The sequence below is a fragment of the Protopterus annectens genome, chromosome 8.part0, assembly GCF_019279795.1.
Source record: "Protopterus annectens isolate FY-2018-M chromosome 8.part0, PAN1.0, whole genome shotgun sequence".
NCBI lineage: Eukaryota > Metazoa > Chordata > Ceratodontiformes > Protopteridae > Protopterus > Protopterus annectens.
This window is the reverse complement of record NC_056741.1, coordinates 26,213,213-26,235,332: the sequence shown is the minus strand read 5'-3', so window position 1 is coordinate 26,235,332 and position 22,120 is coordinate 26,213,213. Positions and strand designations below refer to the sequence as shown.

The following is a 22,120-nucleotide window of genomic DNA, read 5'->3' as shown; positions in this document are numbered from 1 at the left end:
GAAGACCCTATCTGCCATAGGGGCCCGTTTCTGTCTTCCTTCTAGGCCTTACCCAAAGGCTCAGAGAGGAGGGAAAATGTGGTTCAAGAAGTCACAGAGGTCTTTTGAGTCCCCCTCCCGAGGCAGAGGAGGGGGAAATTATTCTGGAAGACGCCGTCCTAGAGGCAGAGGAGGCCCCCGCAACTCGGGAGACCGCGATTCCTTTCGTGGGTCTTCCTTTCAGCGTTCCTGAGGCGTTGCCTGACTGTGCTCTTCCGGAGCCATTCGGGGGCCGAATTTCGTTGCATCCGGAAGCCTGGGAAAGCATCACCCAGGATCGTTGGGTGCTTTGAATAGTTACCGGTGGTTACACCATCCCCTTTTTATCAACACCCCCTCCAGTCAAAAGAATCCCAGATGTTCCACCCAGTTAACGGGATCAAGCAGCACTAGAAGTTTCAAAGCTGCTAGAAAAAAGGAGTCATCCAACCAGTTTTCTCAGACCATATCGGATCAGGAACTTACTCTAGACTCTATTCAAATGCTGGCCTTTCTGCCACAAGAGAGAATGAGTGCTGCAGTCTCAGATTCACGCATTGTTGCCCCTCAAGAGAGTTCAGGACAGGTTAGTTCTCCAGCTCCTGGGATCCATGGCTGCCACCATCATGCTGGTGCCTCTATCCAGGTTACACATGCGGATCCTACAGTGGCTCCTTTCGGCCCAGTGGTCCTTTCAGAAACTTCCTCTTTCCCACTTGATACTTCTCACGGAACGGTGCAAACAGGACCTCCACTGGTGGTATGCTCCACCAATCTGGACAAAGGGAGGAGCTTGATTCCTATGTCTCCAGTGGCCACTGTGACCACGGACGCCTCCCAGATGGGGTGGGGGGGCATTATCTTGGCAGGACAGTCCAAGGCACGTGGCAAGATCATGAGGTACACCTGCACATCAATGTTCTAGAGATGAGAGCAGTGTTACTAGCGTTGCGGGCACTCCAAAGCACTCTTCCTCGGGGAATGATTGCAATTCACTCGGACAACATGTCCGTGGTGTGGTACCTGAACAAGCAGGGGGGAACCAAGTCTTATTCCCTCTGCAGAGAGGCCATGTGAGTGTGGCATTGGGCAGTGTCTTCCCAACGGTTTTTAGCGGCAACGCACATTCCGGGAAAGACCAATGTGATAGCAGACAGGCTCAGCAGAGCTATTCTGATGCCTTACGAGTGATCCCTGAACGACCAAATGGCGGTTCAAATTTTCAACCGGTGGGGTCAGCCTTGCTGCGATCTCTTCGCCAGCCCTCTCATTGCCAAATGCAGCAAGTACTTCACACTGATCCCCCCACAGGGGGAGTCACCCAGGGACGCTCTAGTCCATGATTGCCCCCCCCCCCCCCGGTTTGATCTATGCTTTCCCTCCATTTCCTCTGTTACCAAGAGTGATTCAGAAAGTCATATCCTTGGGAAGCAGAGTGATTATAATTGCTCCACACTGGCCTTGACAAGTATGGTTCCCCTTTCTTCAGCAGTATGCAGTGGACGGCCCTTGGACTCTGGACCCAGTGCCAGACCTACTGATTCATATGTCAGGACAGCTCCACCCCTCCCTGCGAACCCTCAGGTTGACAGCCTGGCTGCTCCACTTCCATCACTAGTTAGACGACATTCCTTTTCACCTGAGGTGGTACACATCTTGTCTTAGTCTCATAAGTCTTCCACCAGAAGGATTTATTCCAGCAAGTGGAAGAGATTCTCCATTTGGGCTCAGGCCCAAGGTTTGGACCCCTTCACAGCCCCATTTCCGTCGGTCTTAGACTTTTTAGCCATGCTTTTCCGACAGGGCTCCGCGCCTGCCACCATTAAGGTGCAGCTGGCTGCAGTTTCCAACTTTCATACATCTTACGAGCCTTCTCTTATGGGCCATAAACTTTGTAAGGCCTTCTTGAAAGGCGCCTGGTTACTTCGCCCTCTGGTTTCAGAACCTGTCATGCCATTGGATCTAAACTTTGTGTTACAAGCCATCACTTCACCCCCCTTTGAACCGGCTGCCACCTGTGAATTAAAATTTCTATCTTGGAAGATGGCTTTCCTGATAGCCATTACATCGGCCAGAAGAGTATCAGAGATTCAAGCCTTGTCCATTAAGCCTCCGTATTTGACCTTCCATAAGGACAGAGTTTCCCTGAGACTTAACCCGTCCTTCCTTCCGAAGGTGTCATCCACCGTTAATCTGCATCAGTCTATCGAGTTACCAGTGTTCTTTCCGAACTTTTCCAATAAAGCAGAGTTTAGGTTTCACCAGTTGGATATGCACAGACAGCTAAGATTCTACTTACACAGGACTAAGCATATTAGGAAGTCTGATCAACTGTTTGTGTCCTTCTCAGAAAACAGAACAGGTTGTCCTATTTCCAAGAGCACAATTTCTAAATGGATCAAAGATTGTATTTCCTTTATCTATTCGTCAGCAGGCAGAAATTTACCTTTTCCCATTAAAGCTCATTCTACCAGGGCAGTGTCTACATCAATAGCATACCATGCTAGGCTTTCATTGGATGATATTTGTGCTGCGGCCACTTGGGCTTCTCCGCACACCTTTATTACAAGTTGGACGTGGCTTCTAGGGGCCGGGCTTCCTTTGGTTCCACGGTTCTCAGGAGTATTTTCCTATGAGCCGCCCAGGATAGAGGTACTGGGGACGCTGTCCCGTGAGTAAAGAATGTAGGCGAGATAGGACCACATAACATCAGGTAGTTATGTACTCACCATAACAATCGATGTATGTGGTCCATCTCGCCTCACATTCTTACGTACCCTCCCACCTGCCCCCTTCCTATAGGATTTGGAGGAAAATTGGTTCTGAGAACCCTTCAATGTCAGTTGTTTTTTCTTTCTTTTCAGGCTGGAGCTCCCTCCAGTGACAGTTGTGTGTGGGGGGTGTGATTGGGATGGCTGCAAACTAGATCTGGGGCTAGGGCAAGGTGCATCTTGGGATACCGGGTTAGCCCAGCCAATTAGAGACTTCGTGCTAGAAAATAAGTTGGCCGAGTCGGAGCCGATCCTTGGCTCCACACCCGTGAGTATAGAATGTGAGGCGAGATGGACCCACATACATCGATCGTTATGGTGAGTACATAACTACCTGTTTTAGATAGTTATTGCCCTGTTGGGCTTAGTTGTTTTGTGTGGCCCTTTACCCCTATTTAGATTTATTAATCCTTCTAATAGTCGGGGTTTTTTCTCTGTGGGCCTCTTTAGCTCTATATTTGTAATCTATAATTATTTGTTATAGATAGTGCCCAGATTGGGCTTAGTTCTTTTGTGGGTCTTACAAGTTAAGTAAGGACTTTACTTTCGTACTTTTGCAGTTTACTGGTTTGGTTTTCCTTAACTATGCGGGATGACAAGGAAAAATCCCATCCTAAATCGGGATTCAAAAAATGCTCAGATTGTGGGCAGAAAATGTCCGTCACTGATGGACACATTCAATGTGTCTACTGTCTGGGGGCTAAACACCTCGAAGACACTTGCAGCATTTGCCATTCCTTTTCTTCAAGAGTCCTCTTGGAGAGTAGGAGGAAGCTTATAGACAGGAGATTACTACAGCATTCCTTTTCTGAGGTGTTGAGTAGCCATGAGGGTACTAGCACGTCCTCCAAATCCTCAAATTCCACAAAATCTACAGATCCTAAAATGGCTAAAAAGGCGAAAACTTCAGAGGGTGGGTCATCGGTTCCACAGACCTCGGAACCGAGTGTACCTTTGATTCGGAGCCAGATCTTAGTATTGGAGCTGGTCTCTGAAGTTCCCTCTTCTCCTCTGCTCCAGTCAGCACCTTCGGTGCATTCAGCTAAGTCCTCAGTCAGCCTTTCAGATTTGGACATGGATCGGCTACTGCAGAAGCTTTTACAGGCACCAGGACTTGCCAAATTGTTGTCGGCCCCGACCAGCTCGTCGGTGCCGAAGACCGTGGAACCGGATTTGTCTACTCCTCCTCCGAGCCGTACTGCAGTCTCGGAGCCGAAGGATACTGAACCGATTATTGTCGAACCCTTGGAGCCGATACCCGCACCGGTGTTATCGGCTCCATCTACTCAGATTTCCTTGGCGCTGACCGAGGACTCTAGGAGCCGACGCTCTCCCATCAAGTCCGGGGAGGATAGTCGAACTGATTTGTCGGTGCAGATTCTTCCTCTCAGGGCTTCGGCTCGGATGAGCTCAGCTCCTACCTCTGGCTTGGAGCCCAGGGTTTAGATGCGGGAGAATAGGACGGTACTCTCGGGTCCGTCCACTCCTCCTCGTTGGAGCCATGGTGCCTTCAATGCTATGCGGAGAGTTTTGTCTCCAAAGACAACGTCAGCATCGGTTCAGCCTTCCCTCTCCCTCCAGCTCCTGTGTCTGCTTCTTAGTCTACCGGTCCCCCTAAGTGTAGAGACCCCAAGCCTCAAGTACCCCCACAGGGTGTCTCCTGTTCTTCTGAGACCTCCCCAGATCCCCCCACTGAGGAAGTGCCCAGGAAAAGACTGTGCAAGAGGAGGCACTTAGACTTCCCACAGGAGTCTTTGACGTCTGACACGGACTTGGATGAGTCAGAAGGGTCCCCTCGATCCCCCTGTGAGGATATGTCCTTTGCAGAGATACTAGAGATCCTTAGTCAGAGGGGCGATTGGCAGTCCAAGACCCCTACTGAGGACGTGTCCGTGCTCTTGAAGGCTTTTGGGTCTCAACCTTCCACTTCTTGGGTGTCTCACCTTACGATGAGCTCATGGAACTGATCTCTCGTAAGGCATGGGAGTCAACGGAGGCCATGGAACCCGTTCCTCATAAGCCCAATAAATTCATGTTTGCCCCAGTGTACAAGCCATCTTTGACAAAAGGAGTGCCTGTTGATGCCATGGTGGTAGCTGCAGCCACCAAAAAGGAAGTGTCTGAGATATCCACATCTATCCATCCTCCTAACAGAGATTCTAGGGTCATGGATAGGTATGGGAAATGCATGTTTAGTTCAGTGACTTTTTCTCTGCGATCACTGAACTACTTAACCCACTTTACCAGACTACAAAGAGATCTCCTGAAAGAGCTAGGAGATGCTCTCCAGGGTATGGTAGCTGCAGGGGTCGCCGACAAAGTCAACGCCCAGCTCGCTACCCTAAACTCAGTGGTAAACTCGTCCATGTGTCTCATATCCTATGCAGCTGATGGTCTGAGTAGAGCCGCTAGTTCAGGCATTGCTCTTCGAAGACAAGCCTGGATGTGTGTCTGTTCCTATGCGGAACCCTTTAAGTCTTCCTTTATCAACACCCGATTTGATGGCTCATCATTGTTTGGGCCCAAAGTAAAGGAAACTTTAACCATGTGTGATCAGGAAGGCAAGACCTTATCTGCCGTTGGACGTTGGAGTCCATTTTTCTACCCCTACTCGGCCCTACCCCAAGGGCCCTAGGGGAGGGAAAATGTGGCTCCGAAAAGCACAGGGAGCCTTTCAGGACACAAGTGGAGAACCCCCTCTAGAGGCAAAGGAGGGGGTTATAACGGAAAACGACGCCCCTGCGGCAGAGGGGGTCCGCAGCAACTTGGTGACAGGGGTCAGTTCTCTGGTCAACCCTACCAGTGCCCCTGAAAGGGGGCCCGACTGTTCGGCTCTGGAGGCAGTTGGGGGTCACTTGTCTTTGTACCCAGAAGCCTGGCTAAACATAACATCAGATACATGGGTACAAAGCATCATTTCCAGAGGACATTTCATACCATTCTCTTCCCCTCCCATTCCTGTAAACAGAATCCTAGATGTTCCACCCAATCTCAGAGAACAAGCAGTCGTAGAGGTCCACAGATTGCTAGAAAAAGAGAGTCATCCAACCAGTCCCAGCAGACCAAGTTGGATTCAGAACTTACTCAAGATTCTTTTTGGTACCAAAGAAAACAGGGGACTGGAGACTTATCTTGGACCTCAGCAGATTCCACCAGTTCGTAAAGAAAGAGAAGTTCTGAATGGTCATGCTTCAGTCCATTCTTCCCTTCCTAGGGAAAAGACGATTGGATGTGCTCCATAGATCTCAAGGACGCGTACTATCACATAAAGATGAACAGACACTCCAGAGATCTGCGTTTCCGTCTGGGAGCCAATCATTACCAGTTTCGAGCCCTGCCCTTTGGTCTCACTACAGCCCCCAGAGTGTTCACGAAATGCATGACAGTGGTCACGGCTTACCTGAGACATGTAGGATTCCAGGTGTTTCCATACCTAGACGATTGGCTCCTCACCGCTACCACCAGGTATCAATTGACTCAGGCAAAACAGTACACTCTGACACTTGGCCATCAATTAGGCATTACAGTCAACTTTGAAACATCTGCCTTATTGCCTTCGCAGCATACCGTTTTTATAGGAGCAGAGTTAGATACCTCAACCACCACTCTACGTCTTCCTATCAAAAGAGTTTCACTTCTCCGCCAACACGTCAGCTCACTGGTGTCAAAGAACAAAGCTACAGCAGCAGAGGTATTGAAGGTGCTAGGTTTGATGGTGGCAGCAATTTTGGCTATACTACTCGCAAGGATGCATATGCAAATTCTTCAATGGCTCCTCTTTGCTCAGTGGTTGTACCAGAAACTACCGATGCACCACATCATTCTCATCACGGATTCTTGCAAGACAGACCTTCGGTTGTGGTTGACGTTTCTTCATGTCACAATCAGAAGACTCTTTGTCCCCCCCCCCCCGGTAGCCACTGTAACCATGGACGCTTCCCAGGTAGGGTGGGTGGGGCATTTTCAGGGAAAGACTGCCCAAGGCACATGGTCAGATCAAGAATCACATCTGCACATCAGTGTTCTAGAGTTGAGAGCGGTACTTCTGGCATTGCAGTACTTTCAGGACTCTCTCCCTCTAAGAACTATTGCACTTCAGACAGACAACATGTCAGTAGTCTGGTACTTGAACAAGCAAGGCGGAACCAAGTCTTACCCCCTTTGTCGAGAAGCCCTCAGGGTCTGGCAATGGGCTGTGTTGTCCCAGCATTTTCTGTTAGCAACGCACATCCCGGGGAAATCCAACGTGATAGTGGACAAGCTAAGCAGGGCGATATTGCTCCCTCACAAGTGGTCTCTCAAACAACAGGTTGCGGAGTTGATTTTCTGCAAATGGGGCCAGCCTTGCTGCAACCTCTGTGCCAGCAACAACAATTCAAAATGCAGAAGCTACTTTGCCCTAATACCACCTCCCGGTCATCCGCCGAGAGATGCACTTTTACACGATTGGCCCCCGGGTCTCCTTTATGATTTTCCACCCTTCCCATTGATACCCAGATTTTTACAGAAAGCAAAATTGCTGGGAAGGACTGTTATTCTCATAGCCCCCTACTGGCCTCGACAGATTTGGTTCCCGTTTCTCCACCATCATCTGTTGGAAGATCCATGGATCCTGGACCCAGTTCCGGATCTTCTGACGCACCCGTCAGGGGACCTCCATCCTTCACTGCAGTCCCTGAAACTGACTGACTGCTTGGCTAATCCACTTCCCGTAATTGCCAGGCTTCATTCAATTTCAGAAGATACAAGACAAATTCTCTTGTCTTCTCACAAGCCATCTACCAGGAAATTATATGGCAGTAAATGGAAAAGGTTCTCAATTTGGGCCAACGCGCAGAAAATTGACCCTTTCCGAGCTCCGCTATCATCTATTTTAGAATTCTTGACAAAGATTTTTAAGGAATGGGCAGCTACAGTTCGAGTCCAGTTAGCTGCCATCTCAAATTTTCACCTTGGGTTTGGTGGCTCAAATGTTATGGGCCATAAATTATCTAAGACTTTTCTTAAAGGCGTTCTTCACACGAGACCTCCTATCAAAATTCCCTATTCTCCCTGGAATTTAAACCTTATGCTGTCTCAAATTATTCTTCCCCCTTTTGAACCAGCATCTTCTTGTGATCTCAAATATTTATCCTGGAAAACTATTTTTCTTGTGGCCATTACTTCTGCCCGCAGAGTGTCAGAACTTCAAGCATTATCTATCAGACCACCTTACATGATTTTCCATGCTGATAGAGTATCTCTCAGAACAAACCCCTCATTTTTACCTAAAGTCTGTTCTGAATCAAATATCAATCAGGTCATTGAGCTGCCAGTCTTTTTTCCCCAATCACTTTAGCAAATTGGAATACATGCTGCACAAACTTGATGTACACAGACAGCTCAGATTTTATCTTTACAGAACTAAGGATATTAGAAAATCAGATCAACTTTTTGTATCCTTCTCAGAGCAATCCAGTGGCTAAAACAACCTTATCTAAATGGTTATCCGATTTGTATATCCTTTGTTTATGAGAATGCGAACATGCCATTATCGCACAAACCTAAGGCTCATTCTACCAGAGCCGTCTCTACGTCTTCTGCTTTTCAAGCTAAATTGCCTCTTGACAATATTTGCTCTGCAGCCACTTGGTCTAAGCCTCATACCTTTATCACGCATTACAAAGTAGATAAGGCTTCAAGGGACAGGTCTTCCTTTGGTTCCACGGTACTGAAGAACATACTTCCATGAGCCACCCAAGATTGAGGGTACTAGGGACGCTACCAATCAGTGAGAATAAACGGCGAGATTTAACAACTTCACATAAAGAAGTTATGTACTTCATAACGTTCCATGGGAGTTGTTTATCTTGCCTTTATTCTCACGTCCCTCCCTCCTTCCCCTCCTGGCTGACTGTTGACTTAGAGGCTAGTACCGTCCTGATTATTCAATATTTCTTCTTCTCCTTCGGGAGGTGTTCTTGGTAGAAATAAATAAAGGTTATATATATTTATATTTACTGTTACTCGCAGCAAACAAGATCTGAGGTAATTCCAGCAGTGCATTGTGGAATAAGGGGCTTGGTCTCGAGCTACTGGCAAACCTTGAGCTTTGCTTTCGGCTGTCAGAGCCGAGGATCGGCTCCAAACCCATCAGTGAGAATAAAGGCGAGATAAGCAACTCACATGGAACGTTATGGTAAGTACATAACTTCTTTTTTTGTCATTTCAGTGAGAGGTTGAGTGCATTTTTTGTAAGGACAGCAAGAGTATTGTATGGCGAACAGAAAGTATCAGCCTTGTGATGAGCATGTGCAGTACCAGAATTGATTAAGAAGTTGTCTAAGCAATGGTTTAAAACTGTAAGAATTTTATTTGTGCAGGGAGGTCATTAATAAATAGTAGAGGACCCAGGATAAAGCTGTGAAGGACACCTGTAGTAACTGGTTGAAAGGATGAATAAGTTTGTTGCCATTTAACAGCTTGTTGCCTTTCAGATAGGTAACTAAGAAACCACAACAAGGAATACTGTGAAAGTCCTATTGAGGTTAGTCAAACAAGCAGTTACTGGTGCAACACAGTATCAGATGCCTTTGACAAGTCTTAAGAACATGGTGGACACAAGCAGACCGTTGTTTCTGTGTCTGTTTATTATGTACTGGTAAAATGTAGTAGAGCAGTAGTGGTGCTATGCTGGGGCCTAAAGCCGTATGTTGTGTTTCTAAACGCAGGCTGTTTGAGGTTAGGGATTGCATCAGCTGCATATGGATGCGTTTTCCTAATATTTTGGAGAAGGGGTAGAGAATCGTTTTTGGTCTGTAGTTATTAAATTCTGTAGATGTGCCACCTTTGTGTAGTGGTATGATGTAGGAATTTTCCACAGTGAATGGCTACATCTTTCTGCTATGGATCTATTAATTAGTATGGCCACAGGGAAAGCTATGACTTTGGCCATTTTTAGGTAGTCTGATGGTGGTTTGTTTATAGCTAAGGAAGTAGTAGTTAGTCTAAGATTCAACTTATTTATGAATGAGGCAGGAACTGGACCAAAATTGAAGAGCTGTGAGTGTTTTCTATTGGACAGGGGTAGAGAGAGGGGGGCAGATCTATTGGAGTTCAAGAGAAATAATATTGATGGTATAACGTAGGAATTAAACTGTGTGGAGGTGGTATGTCACATTGTTGGTTTTTGGAGAGGGAGTGGTGGTCTTGCCAGGGTGAAATAGTTTTAGTGATGACCAGAGTAGCTTGTAGGTTGGTATAGTGTCTTTGCTTATCTTTTTCAACATGGAGTTTTGCAAGATTTCTAAGATGTCTAAATTGCTGCAAAGCATTTTGAGTTCTATTTTTATACCACATTTTCCAGGCTTTATCCCTTTTTGTCGTGACTTTTATTTTTGTTTCTTTTGTCATCCATTGTGCAGGGTTGGACTTTATTCTTTTATTATGTACTGGTGCTAGATTATTGAAGTTGTGTAAGAATATGTTACTGAAGTGTTCTACAACATTATCTAGTGGCATCGTTCTAAGTACATTCAGTTATATTGTTTGTGTTTCATTGAAAATATCTTTGCCAAATTTGGTTGCATTTCATATTTGATTATAGATATGTTTATCTAGGTTATGGTGAGTTCTAATAGCATGTGTTGGTATGTGGTCCCTTATGCTATCTGAGAGGCAGCCTACTTTTTGTCACTTTTTCTCATTTGTTTGCAAGAATCCAGTCTTAAGGTTGAGTGTCTCACTGAAGTTGTGTTGATTCTAGTAGGTGGGGTCATTAATTGTCTGAAGCTGAACAAGTTTATGGATTCAGTGGGGGGTAGTGAAATTTGAGTTGATAGTCTATATTTAAGTCTCTGAGTATTAGTTTCATGGTTAATTTGTTGGGATATCCAATAGGGGATGCTTTCAGCAGTATCAGTGTTATTCATTGGTGGTATATGAATTGCTGTTAAGCATATAGTTTTCCTATTGTTTTTTGCGAGTGCTATTGGAAGTTCAGCATGGTTAAATATGGGTATTTCCTGTTGAAGTAAGGTGATGGTTAGGGAATTTTTACAGATTGCTATATCACCTGCATGCTTGTTTTGTCTGTCATGCCTGAGTATATTATTTCCTTGGGGGCAATATCCTATTTTTTAACCAGATTTTAGTAACTATGACTACATCAGGACTGTATGTGTCAAGGTAGGCATGCATGTCATGGATTTTATTGCACATCATTCTTAGGTTCATGTTTAGTAAGGTGAGTTTGAGTTCTGTTTTTGCTGAGATGTATTGGGTGACTGATTTATTTGGGGGTTGGAATTGATGGTTTTATAAACAGTGGGACCTGGGTTGGGGTGAATTGTCTCTGCTAATTTTTTGAAATGATATTTTACAGAGAGAGGAGTGTAGCAGTTATATTTTGGTCTTTTAGTATTTGATCATAAGTTTGGATACTTAGTTTTGAGGTAATTATAGATCGGATATGGTTTGTAGAGAGAGGGTGTTCTGGAGAAAGGCAGGCTGGGTAAATGTTGATCTTCTTTGTGAGGACTAGTTAAAGTCCTAAGTATTTGAACAAAGTGGATTTGAAAATTGGTGATTGACTAGTAGAATGAGGAGGAATAGTAAAATGATTTGAGTTAGAAGCTTCTTAAACTTGGGTTTTATATTTGTTGTAAATTTAGAATTGGAAAGTATTAGGAGCATACTGGGTTGGTTGTAGAGATGCAATTTGATAGTTAGAGGGGGCAGTGATTACGACAGTGAGAGTGAGTCTTTGGTGGTAAACAAGATTGGGTGTTACTATTGAGAGCAATTCTATTGGTTGTTTTTCTTCTAGAGGGAACTGATGGTATTGGTTTGAGGAATGTGTGGGTGCTGCTGTGGAAGTATAAATACAGAGTAAGAGGGGGTGGGTGGGAATTGGAGGTAGGGTATGGGGAGTGGAGTGAGTGCCAGAGTTTGCAAAGGCAAACAGAGCAGGTAGAAAACTTAGCAGAGAGAGAAATATCAATTTGTGACTTAACTTACATGACCACAAATCTGCTGAGAGAGATGAGTAAAAGGAACATTGCACTTTTAAAAGGCCTCTGAGCTAGTGGATGAAAGTCTTTATTTATTTTATTACCTTAGGACACAGTTTTAGTAAGAGAGTTGGTCCAATATCACCTTGACCTGAGCAATGGTAACAACAGTAAAAATTGCACTTGGCTGTTTGAACAACTGTTTGACGTAAGGAGGTTTTTATGGACTTGAAATACATGGTTGTTTATCACGTACTGTATGTGACTTTACAGAAACTGGTAATGCTTGACAACATCGACTCTCACAATGCCGAAAACACAAAACAGATTAACACACCGAATCCCGGGTATCCCTACCGCTCCGGACACTGGGACAAGGAATAACATGGATCACAAAAGTGAGGCAAGTCTGGGAGGTCGAACTACTGTGTTTTTGGCATTGAAAGCATCAGTGATGTTATACTAACATTGCCACTTTCTGTAAATGGACATGCCAAGCATGTGATAGGCAACCAGAGTTGATGACCGCTTTATTTCTAGCCATCCCTATCAGATGTTGGTAATGGCCTAGGATCTGTTAGGGGCTTGCTGCACAATAGTCCCAGCTTTTTCCAACAGGAGACACCAGTACTGCATAGAAGCATTGACTGAAAGGCTAACCATTCCTGTTTTTTTTTTTTTTTATTTTAATTGAATGACTTGGTCCTACTGAGCCAAAGCTGACTTTTACAAAGGACATTCAAACAAAAGATCCACAGTACCAAACATTTAGAACAACCAGTTGGCCTAAGCCAGTTTTGTGTAGTGGTAGAAGAACTGGGGGGAAATCACAAAAATATTAGAACTTACAAACACTCAGCAGTCCGTATCAGCAGGCTAGTATTAAACCCTGTACCATGGAGTTGAGTAGAGAGGCAGTAGCAGTAGTTTGTTTTTTTCCCCCCTGTTAAGAGTTGCAGGCTCTGGTGTAGGTTCTCTTTGAACCCATACCTGCAAGCAGTTTTTGTCTTTCAGTAATTGCAGTTATTTGTAATTGGAACTGTGTGTGTGTGTGTGTGTGTGTGTGTGTGTGTGTGTGTGTGTGTGTGTGTGTGTGTGTGTGTGTGTGTGTGAGATGTCTTTCATTTCGAGTAATTTTCTTCTTGTGTTTCCTAATGTTACTTTTGACCTTTTTTGATATACGGGACTCACAGGGTTGTTGATGCCCAAAATGAAATGGGGTGTTCTACCTGTTTTTATGCAGGTTGGCTGTGTCCCTTGCACTCCCCATATGGGTGCTTTGCCCCCAGTGCTACCTTCTTCTGTATTTCTGCTACTTTCAGGTTTGTTTCACTTTGGGAAAAGGTACAAATTTAGACACTTCAGGTTCACAGTTGTCATGCTATACTGTATGCTGTCCATTGTGTGCTGGCAGTGCTGAGAACTCGCAGATTGATCATGATGGGCTTTATTAACGTTGTCTTTTCCACCCTTACAGTGCATCCCCTATGCTGTCCTCCTGAAGGAACTGGAAATGAAGAATGTGCGTGAGCTTGAGGATCTGATCATTGAAGCTGTCTATGCAGATGTGATCCAGGGTAAATTGGACCAGCGAAACCAGCAGCTGGAGGTAGATTACTGTGTGGGACGCGACATCAAGCAGGAAGACCTGGGTGCAATTATCAAAACACTGCAAGAGTGGTAGGTAGAATACTTTGTGTTACAAAGAAGATGTTATTCTTTATTGTAAATGCTGTTGACATTTTATCTGATGTTCTTCGTGTTTCACTGTTGCAGTCATCACATTTGGGTTATCCCTGCCAGGGTAGCCCTCGGCTGGCCCGAATACCAGAGACTTGGTATTTCTGCGTTGGTTGCTGTCGCTCCAGGATTCAGGTCATCAGTAATATAAAGTAAGGCAGCCGACGCCATTACATCAGTCTTTCTTGCCGTGGATCCTGAAGCAGAAGCCATTTGTAAAAGTGCCGTTCGGCCGCTACCTAAGTTTTTCTCTACCGAATTGAAGTTGAAGTCTTCTAAAGCTAAGTACCACGTTTGGGATCCTTTTTTCTTGCACTAACCAATGTCAGAAAAAGTTAATAATTGTGTCGCCTGTGGAAAGCAAATACCACACAGGGACTTCCATTCTTACCGCGTCACTTGTTTAGGCCCAGACCACAACGTCCCCAGTTGTCGCTTCTGTGCTTTGTTTAACGCCAGAACTATCCATCGTCGGGCCCTTATTGTAGTCAGATATTTTCTCTTACAGTCCTTGAACTCCGATATGACTTCGGTAAGCCATCCGACAGCAGATCTTCCGAAAAAACGTGAAGATAAAGACAGACCGCACAGGTCCAAACCTACCGACAACGCTTCCGTTAAGCTGGTCATCAGTTCTCTGGTCTTCAGAGAGACACTTTTGCAGCCCCTGATGCCCGCTTCTGCAGATTCGCAGGCTGCTACCGAGACCCTTTCGGAGTCCAGTATGCTGCAAAACTCTTCTTCCACTAAGGATCCTGCATTTGTCTGTACCTTGGATGGGTCCGGAGCTGCTGAGAAGACATTGGCTTCCGAGTAAGTTCTTCGCACTACCGATTCTCGACACAAACCGACATCTTGTTTCGCGGCTACCGTTCTTTCAAAAACTACCGAGTTTCAAAGGCCCAGGGTACGAACCACACCCAAGAAACCGATGACCCACTCTCAAGCACCTGCTTCCTTGCCTCAGTCTCAAATGCTTAAAATGGCAGAAGACCTTATCATGCTGATCAGGGGAGGCCAAGCTACCCCCTCCAAAAGGTAAAGAGATCTATCCCTTGTAGTTCTGTCTGAACAAGAGTCAGATGAATCTGATGCATCTGAATATGAAGACATGCAACCCCTCTCTACTTATGAGGACTCTAATGCGGAAGATTCAATTCCTCCAGCCTCTCCCCCAGAGGAATTTTCCTTTGGGAAACCCTGCATACCTTAAGGGAGTATTTCCAATGAGAGAGTCAAGACTACCCTCAATCTAAAAAGAGACTCGGGGAATTCCTAGATCTTCCACAGCACAGACCCTTGGCCCATCCCCCCAGTCCTGGATGTTGTGGAGGATGTTTTCCTGGAATCCAGCTTGGCTCCTGACACCCTCCCTCCAGCACCCAGAAAACCAAACAGGTACTATAGAGTCCGTGACTCTCACAAATTTCTTTTTAAGAATCCTACTGCTAACCCTGAGGTAATTTCTCAAGGCCCTAAAGGAATTAAAGCAACCTCTACTAAGAATCCCACCCCCTCAGATAGGGATTCCCGAGCACTGGACATATGGGGTAAAATAGTATACACCTCAGCTACTCTTGCTATCAGGGCACTAAATTGTCATTTCCATATGTTGAAATTCCAGCAACATACCCTGGAACTCCTTAAGCAAAAAATGTCTTCCTTTCTTGCTTGGGCAGAATCTAAAGAATTACAAGAGTAAGAGTAACTAAACGCACCTTGCACTGTAGTTTTGACACCTTAGACGCTTCTTGCAGGGCAGCAGTCACTGGTTTGGTCATTAGAAGGCATGCACGGCTTAAGGAACATCCCTTGCCAGACCATGTCCAATCTAAATTGGCGGATGCCCCCTTGAACAAATAACTTATTTGGCACTAAGGCAGAAGAGGTCCTAAAAAAGATGGAAGAAAAAGCAAAATCTATGCAAACAGTTAAGGACTTCTTGCAGGTCCAGCCACCTAGGTTCTGCAGTCATTGTCCCTTTAAACACTGGTCCTTTCCTGCTTCCAGTAAACCAGTCCAGCCTAGACCATGGGGAACCAGGACCCCCCCCCCACCAGACAGCAGCCACAGGAAATGCAGAGATCTAAGCAGTAGACCACCTCCATTTCAAAACCAGCAAGTTCTAAGCCACCCCCGTATGGTAAGAATGCACAATGACTCGCATCCCCCACCCCTCCCTCTGCCCACCTTCACTTACCCCAGGAGGAAAACTCTTCTTTCACGTAAGCACCTGGGCCACCTTTACCAATGACCACTTGGTTCAGAACATAGTGTCTCAGGGATACAAATTTAACTTCCGCACCCTTCCAACCCCAAAAGTTCCCAGATCTACCAAACCAGTGGGCAGAGGCTCAAAAGCAAATCCTTTCCCTGCTGTCTATGAGGGCAGTAGAGCACATTCCTGCAGGACAGATAGACCAAGGTTTCTACAGTAGACTTTTCCTGGTGCCCAGAAAAGAGGGCACTTGGCACCCTGTCCTGATCTATCCATTCTAAACACCTTCCTGGTGACTCCAAAATTCAGAATGCTCACCCTTCAGTAGCTGCTACCCATGCTGTCCAAGGACGCTTGGCTAGCCAACCTAGATCTAAAAGAGGCCTACCTCCACATTCCTATCAGGGAATCATGCAGGAAATACCTCCGTTTCAGGGCAGGATCTCAGCACTTTCACTTCACTGCGCTTCCCTTTGGCTTATCCACTGCTCCCAGAGTTTTCACAAAATGTCTGGCTCCGGCCATTGCCTTTTGCAGACAAAGAAATATCCAGATATACCCATACTTAGACGACCGCCTGATTCAGGCAGACAGCCAGGAAAAGCTGCTCAAGCACCTGGCCTTTGTCAAGACCCTTCTAACCTCCCTAGGGTACACAGTCAACGAAAAGAAATCCAAACAGATGCCCACCCAAAGGATTATCTTCCTGGGAGCAAGCCTGGACACAGCATCCCAGATGGGCATACCTTACACCTGAGAAACAAATTTTTCCTGACCGCCTTCTTCTCTCAACTAGCCACCAAGCCCCAGCTATCTGCAAAGAAAATCCTGCAAGCTCTGGGGTTCATGGCATCTTGCATACTACTCATTCCATATGCCAGACTGCATATGAGGAAACTTCAGTGGTACCTAAAAAGCCTTTGGTGTCAACACTCTCAAGACCTGGAAACTCTTCTACCTATAATTCCCTGCATCATAAAAGATTTAATTTGGTGGCCTACAGCATGCTCCCACAAGGGGCTGCCTTTCTCACCACCCCCCTCCACTCAGACCCTCACCACAGATGCATCAGACTCTGCTTGGGGGGCATACCTGGATGGTAGTTGCAAACAGGGCCAATGGAGCCCACAGCAAATCCCTCTGCACATCAGTCAAAAAGAGATGATGGCTGTGCAGCATGCATTGACAGCTTTCAAACCCCTTCTTTCTCCAGGGGTTCTCTTCATCAAAACAGATGCCACCACTGTAATGTGGTACATCAGCAAGCAGGGAGGGACTCACTCCTACCCTCTATGCAGGCTGGCCATGATCCTTTGGCAGACAGCCTCTGCCATGCAAGTACACCTGTTAGCACAATTCCTGCCAGGCTCTCTCAACTCTCTTGCAGAAATCTTCTGGACCCACATGAGTGGCAGCTCAACAGAAGACATTCACCCTAATAACTCAGAAATGTGGCATCTCGGAGGTCGACCTCTTTGTCTCCCACACCAACTATCAGCTCAGCAAATTCTGCACCAGGGAGCATCACTGCATTGCTTGGAAAGTGGATGCCCTGTCCTTTCCCTGGATCAGTCTATCGGTCTATGCCTTTTCTCCACTACCTTTCATCCCCAGGGTACAGCTCAAAATAAAGAAGGAAAAAACAACGATCATTCTGATAGCTCCAGACTGGCCCCCTGCAACACTGGTACCCTTTGTTGCGCAGCCTCTCACCACTGCCCCCATGGCACCTTCCTCAGATTCCAAACCTCCTGATCCAGAGGGAAGGGGAATTCATGCATCCCCAATTGCAAACACTCAATTTTCCAGCTTGGCTTATTCCCTAACTCTAAACCAATCTGCCAACCTCAATAAACAGGTTCTAGATGTTATCCGTGAGGCCAGATGCCTTAGCACCAGAAAGTCTTATGCTGATAAATGGAAGAGGTTCTGTACCTGGATCCAGGCTAAGGGAGCCAATATGGCACAGCCCTCCCTCCCTCTCATCCTGGATTATTTAGCTGACCTACTACACAAAGGCCTCTCTTTTTCCTCTATAAAAATTCATGCCCTGCTATTTCTGCTCATTTTCCCACTGAGCAGCCCCTTTTCTTGCACCCTTTGATCAAACAGTTCCTAAGAGGGGCTAGCAACTTGAGGCCACCCAGAAGGGCACCAACTCCAGCTTGGGATCTTAACTTTGTATTGGAAAAGCTCACCCTGCCCCCCTTCGAACCAGCTTCTTCTGCAGAGCTAAAATTTCTCTCCTGGAAAACAGCATTCTTTCTGGCCATCACTTCAGCCAGAAGAGTCTCTGAGCTGCAAGCGCTCATGGCTGTTAGACCCTTCATCATCTTCTCTGCTGACAGGGTATCCCTCAGAACTAACCCATCCTTCATGCCCAAGGTGGTGTCCACTGTGACTCTCAACCAATCTGTTCATTTGCCCACCTTTTTCCCTAATCCCCAGAACAAGGAGGAAAGGATTCTGCACTCTCTAGATGTGCACAGACAGCTCAGATTCAATCTGGACAGGACTAAATCCTTCAGGAAGTCGGATCAACTGCTGGTTAGCTTTGCTACAAGGGCAGAAGGCAAAACCATCTCCAAACAAACCATCTCCAAATGGATAGCACACTGTGTCCATTTCTGCTGCAAGCTACATGGAAAGCCACCCCCAAGGGGGTCAGGACACACTCCACCAGAGCAGCCTCCACCTCTGCAGCTTTTCTCAGAGGAGTCCCCACCAGGGACATCCTGGAGGCTGCCACTTGAATATCTGTTCACACTTTTACCAAGCATTACCACTTGCATCTCTTCTCCAAATCCAGGGCAGTGTTTGTCTCTGCAGTCTTGCAGGGCATCCTAACCAGCCCCTAGATGTCCTTCAAGAATGCAACTGCAGTCCTGACATATGGGTTGTCCTGCCTCAGGCAGCCCCTCGGTCGGCCGGATTCCAAAGTCTGGGTCCGGCGTCGGCTGATGTCACCTCCTCTCCGACGTCAGAACGGCTGGAGTATAAAGGCATCCGCCGACGCCATCTTCTTCAGTCTTTCTTGCCGCGCAGTGCCCGAAGCAGAAGCAGTTCGCGAGTGCCGGTCGGTCAGCTCCTGTGTTTTCAGTTACCGAAGTCATCTAAAAGCTAAGTACCCCGTTGGGGAACATTTTTTCTTGCCTCAGCCGATATCAGAAAAAATTGAGAAAGTTAATAATTGTTTGTCTTGTGGTAAACAAATACCTCATAAGGACTTCCATTCTTACTGCCTCCCTTGCCTGGGCCCAGACCATGACGTCTCGGCCTGTGCTGCCTGTGCTTGCTTTAATAAGCGCATACTCAGGCGCCGGGCAGAATTTGCCGAAGACTTTTTTGGCAAATCCTTCGCTTATATCATGCTGTTGGAACAACCGACAACGCAATCTTCCAAAAAGCGCAAGGACTGGGACCGACATCCTCAGTCCGCATCGTCCACCGAAACCACGCCTAAGCCCTCCACAAGTGCATCGGTCCCTTCGGAAGCGGTAATTCAACCGCCCCAGGCCGACGACACCGCTTTAGCATGGTCTTCGGTACCGGAGTTTTCTACAGTGCCGGTTATTGATTTTCCTCCAGAAACTGAACCTCTAAATTTACCCAACACCATTCCTGTGGACAAGGTTACCCCTGCACGTGGGGCAGCTAGGCCTCCGGTGTCCATGTCCATCAAGGCCTTTGCACGTGCCAAGGCTGCCAGCCAGGCCAAGGCCCATCCTAAATCTACTTCTCAGGGTCCCTCTTCTGATAGACAGATCATGTCTCTTGCTGCAGATCTCATTTCTCTTATCAGGGGTTCTCAGCCGCACCCAGACAGAGGTTCTCAGCCGCCTGCTGATAAAAGGCCTAGAACTGAGCAGACAGACACCCTTTCTTCAGATGAAGCCTCTGGGGATTCAGAGCACTCAGATATCCAGGAAGAATCCTTCCAGGCCTATGAGGATTCGGATGCTGAGGATTCAATTCCCTCTGCCTCCCCTCCAGAGGATATTTCTTTTGGTGAAGTTCTCCACTCCATGAGAGAGCATTTTCAGTGGCAGGGCCAGGAATTTTCTGACTCCAGGAAAAGGCTACGTACCTTCCTTAAGCTACCCCAACACAGACCTTTAGCTATCCCTCCTGTGTTGGATGTCCTTGATGATGTTTTCTCAGACTCCAGCGCTTCGCCTGATTCACTCCCTCCTGCTCCTATCAAGCCTGACAGATATTACAGGGTCCCTGAAACCCATAAGCATCTCTTTAAGGCCCACTCTGTGGATCTAGAAACTATTTCACAGGGCCCCAAAGGAGTGGCTACTTCTTCGGCCAAAAACCCTCTGCCCGCTGACAGGGAAGCTAGGTCCCTAGAGAGATGGGGCAAAAAAGTTTATACCTCTTCCACTCTTGCCATGAGGTCACTCAACTGCCTTTTTCATATGTTTCAGTACCAGGATTACTTAATGGATGATTTGCAGAAAAAGTTAGCCTCACCTGAGCCTATAGATAGAAAGGCATTGCAGGATTTGGTTCATAACACTCAGCAGGTTAGCAATCATTTTCTTCAGTGTGATTATGATGCATTGGAAGCTTCATGTAGGGCAGCCGTGACAGGGGCAGTGATACGTAGACATGCTTGGTTGAAGGAACAGCCACTGCCAGACCATGTTAAAGTAAAGCTCCTGGATGCACCTCTGGAAAAGCAGAAGCTTTTCGGTTCTAATGCACAGGATGTGTTGAAGTCTATTGAGGAAAAAGGCAAAATCTGTGCAGACTGTCAAGGATTTCCTCCAGGTTCAGCCTCCCAGATTCAGCAGGAATTGGCCTTCAAGAAATTGGTCCTTTTCAGACTCAGACAAGTTTCAAAGGGGAAAAAGCAGGCGTGCTCGAGGTAGAGGGCAATACCAAGGCTCCTACAGAGGCCGCCAATGGCAACCACCAAACCAGAGAAGTGGCGCATGGAGTTCACCCGCACCACAGGGACAATCACAATGACTTGACTTTCACTCCGCCTACCAAGGCTCAAAGAGAAGCACCTCTAGGTGGAAAATTATCCTTATTCTCAAAGAACTGGCACATTTTAACCAAGGACAAATGGATTCTGGACATAATAGACAGAGGTTACAGGTTCCATTTCCATACCTTACCAACGAGACAAGGCATGCCAAACCTGCCACAAAATCAAAGGGCAGAGGCTCTCTTACAAGTTTCAAAGCTGTTACAAATAAAAGCTATAGAAAAGGTTCCTCCTCAGGAACAAGGCCAGGGATTCTATTCAAGACTGTTCCTTGTTCCAAGAAAAGAAAAGCAATGGAGGCCTATACTGGATTTGTCAGTTCTAAACACTTTTCTCATTGTGCCAAAATTCAAAATGCTGACGTTACAGCAACTCCTTCCCATGCTGGGCAAGGGGTCTTGGCTGGTTACTCTGGACCTCAAGGAGGCATACCTGCATGTCCCAATCAGACACAGTTGCAGAAGATACCTCAGATTTCTTGCAGGAACAGAGCATTATCAATTCTCAGCATTGCCGTTTGGCTTATCTACTGCTCCCAGAGTATTCACGAAATGCCTGGCATCAGTAGTTGCACATTGCAGACTCCAGGGGATTCAAATATACCCTTACCTGGACGACTGCCTCATACAAGCAGACAGCAAACAGACCTTGATAAAAACTTGGACTGTGTCATTCAGTTGCTACAGGCTTTGGGATACACAGTCAACATTCAAAAATTAAGACTATTGCCATCCCAAAAGATTACTTTTCTAGGAGCAAAACTGGACACACAATCACAAATGGCTTTCCTCACGGAGGAGAAACAGCAGCATTTACCAGACTACTTCAAAAGTCTAGCAAAGCTAACCCAACTGACCGCAAGGAAAATCCTGCAGGCCCTGGGTTTCATGGCATCTTGCATTCTACTGATTCCTCTGGCAAGACTACACATGAGAAAGCTACAATGGTATTTAAAAAGCTTATGGTCTCAACACAGCCACAACCTAGAAGACATAATACCACTCATTCCATGCCTACAAAGGGAATTTCTGTGGTGGGCTCAAGCAAGCCTTTTAAACCAAGGTATGCCTTTCAACAAAGTTCAAGCAAGTCAAACCATTACAACAGATGCCTCAGATCATGGATGGGGGGCTCACATGGAAGGCAGATGCATTCAAGGTCAATGGTCTCCCACAGAAAGACATCTGCACATAAATCAAAAAGAGATGTTGGCAGTGATACATGCAATAGAAGCCTTTGGAAAATCTATGCAACAAGGCCATCTGCTAATAAGGACAGACAACACCACTGTCATGTGGTATATAAACAAACAAGGAGGCACTCACTCATATCCCCTCTGCAGACTAGCAATGACTCTTTGGGAAGAGTCCCTGAAACTGAG

The 22,120-nt window shown here is 46.3% G+C and overlaps 1 protein-coding gene across 2 annotated transcripts in view; it reads left to right on the top strand.

Annotated features, from left to right (window-relative positions):
• The window catches only part of COPS7A (COP9 signalosome subunit 7A), a 490,679-nt gene that overhangs the window by 341,774 nt on the left and 126,785 nt on the right, over positions 1-22,120 (top strand). For both annotated transcript variants that reach the window (XM_044079590.1, XM_044079591.1), the window contains exon 5: positions 13,257-13,459. In XM_044079590.1, coding sequence (XP_043935525.1) covers positions 13,257-13,459 — 203 coding nt within the window. The remainder of the gene's footprint in view (positions 1-13,256; positions 13,460-22,120) is intronic.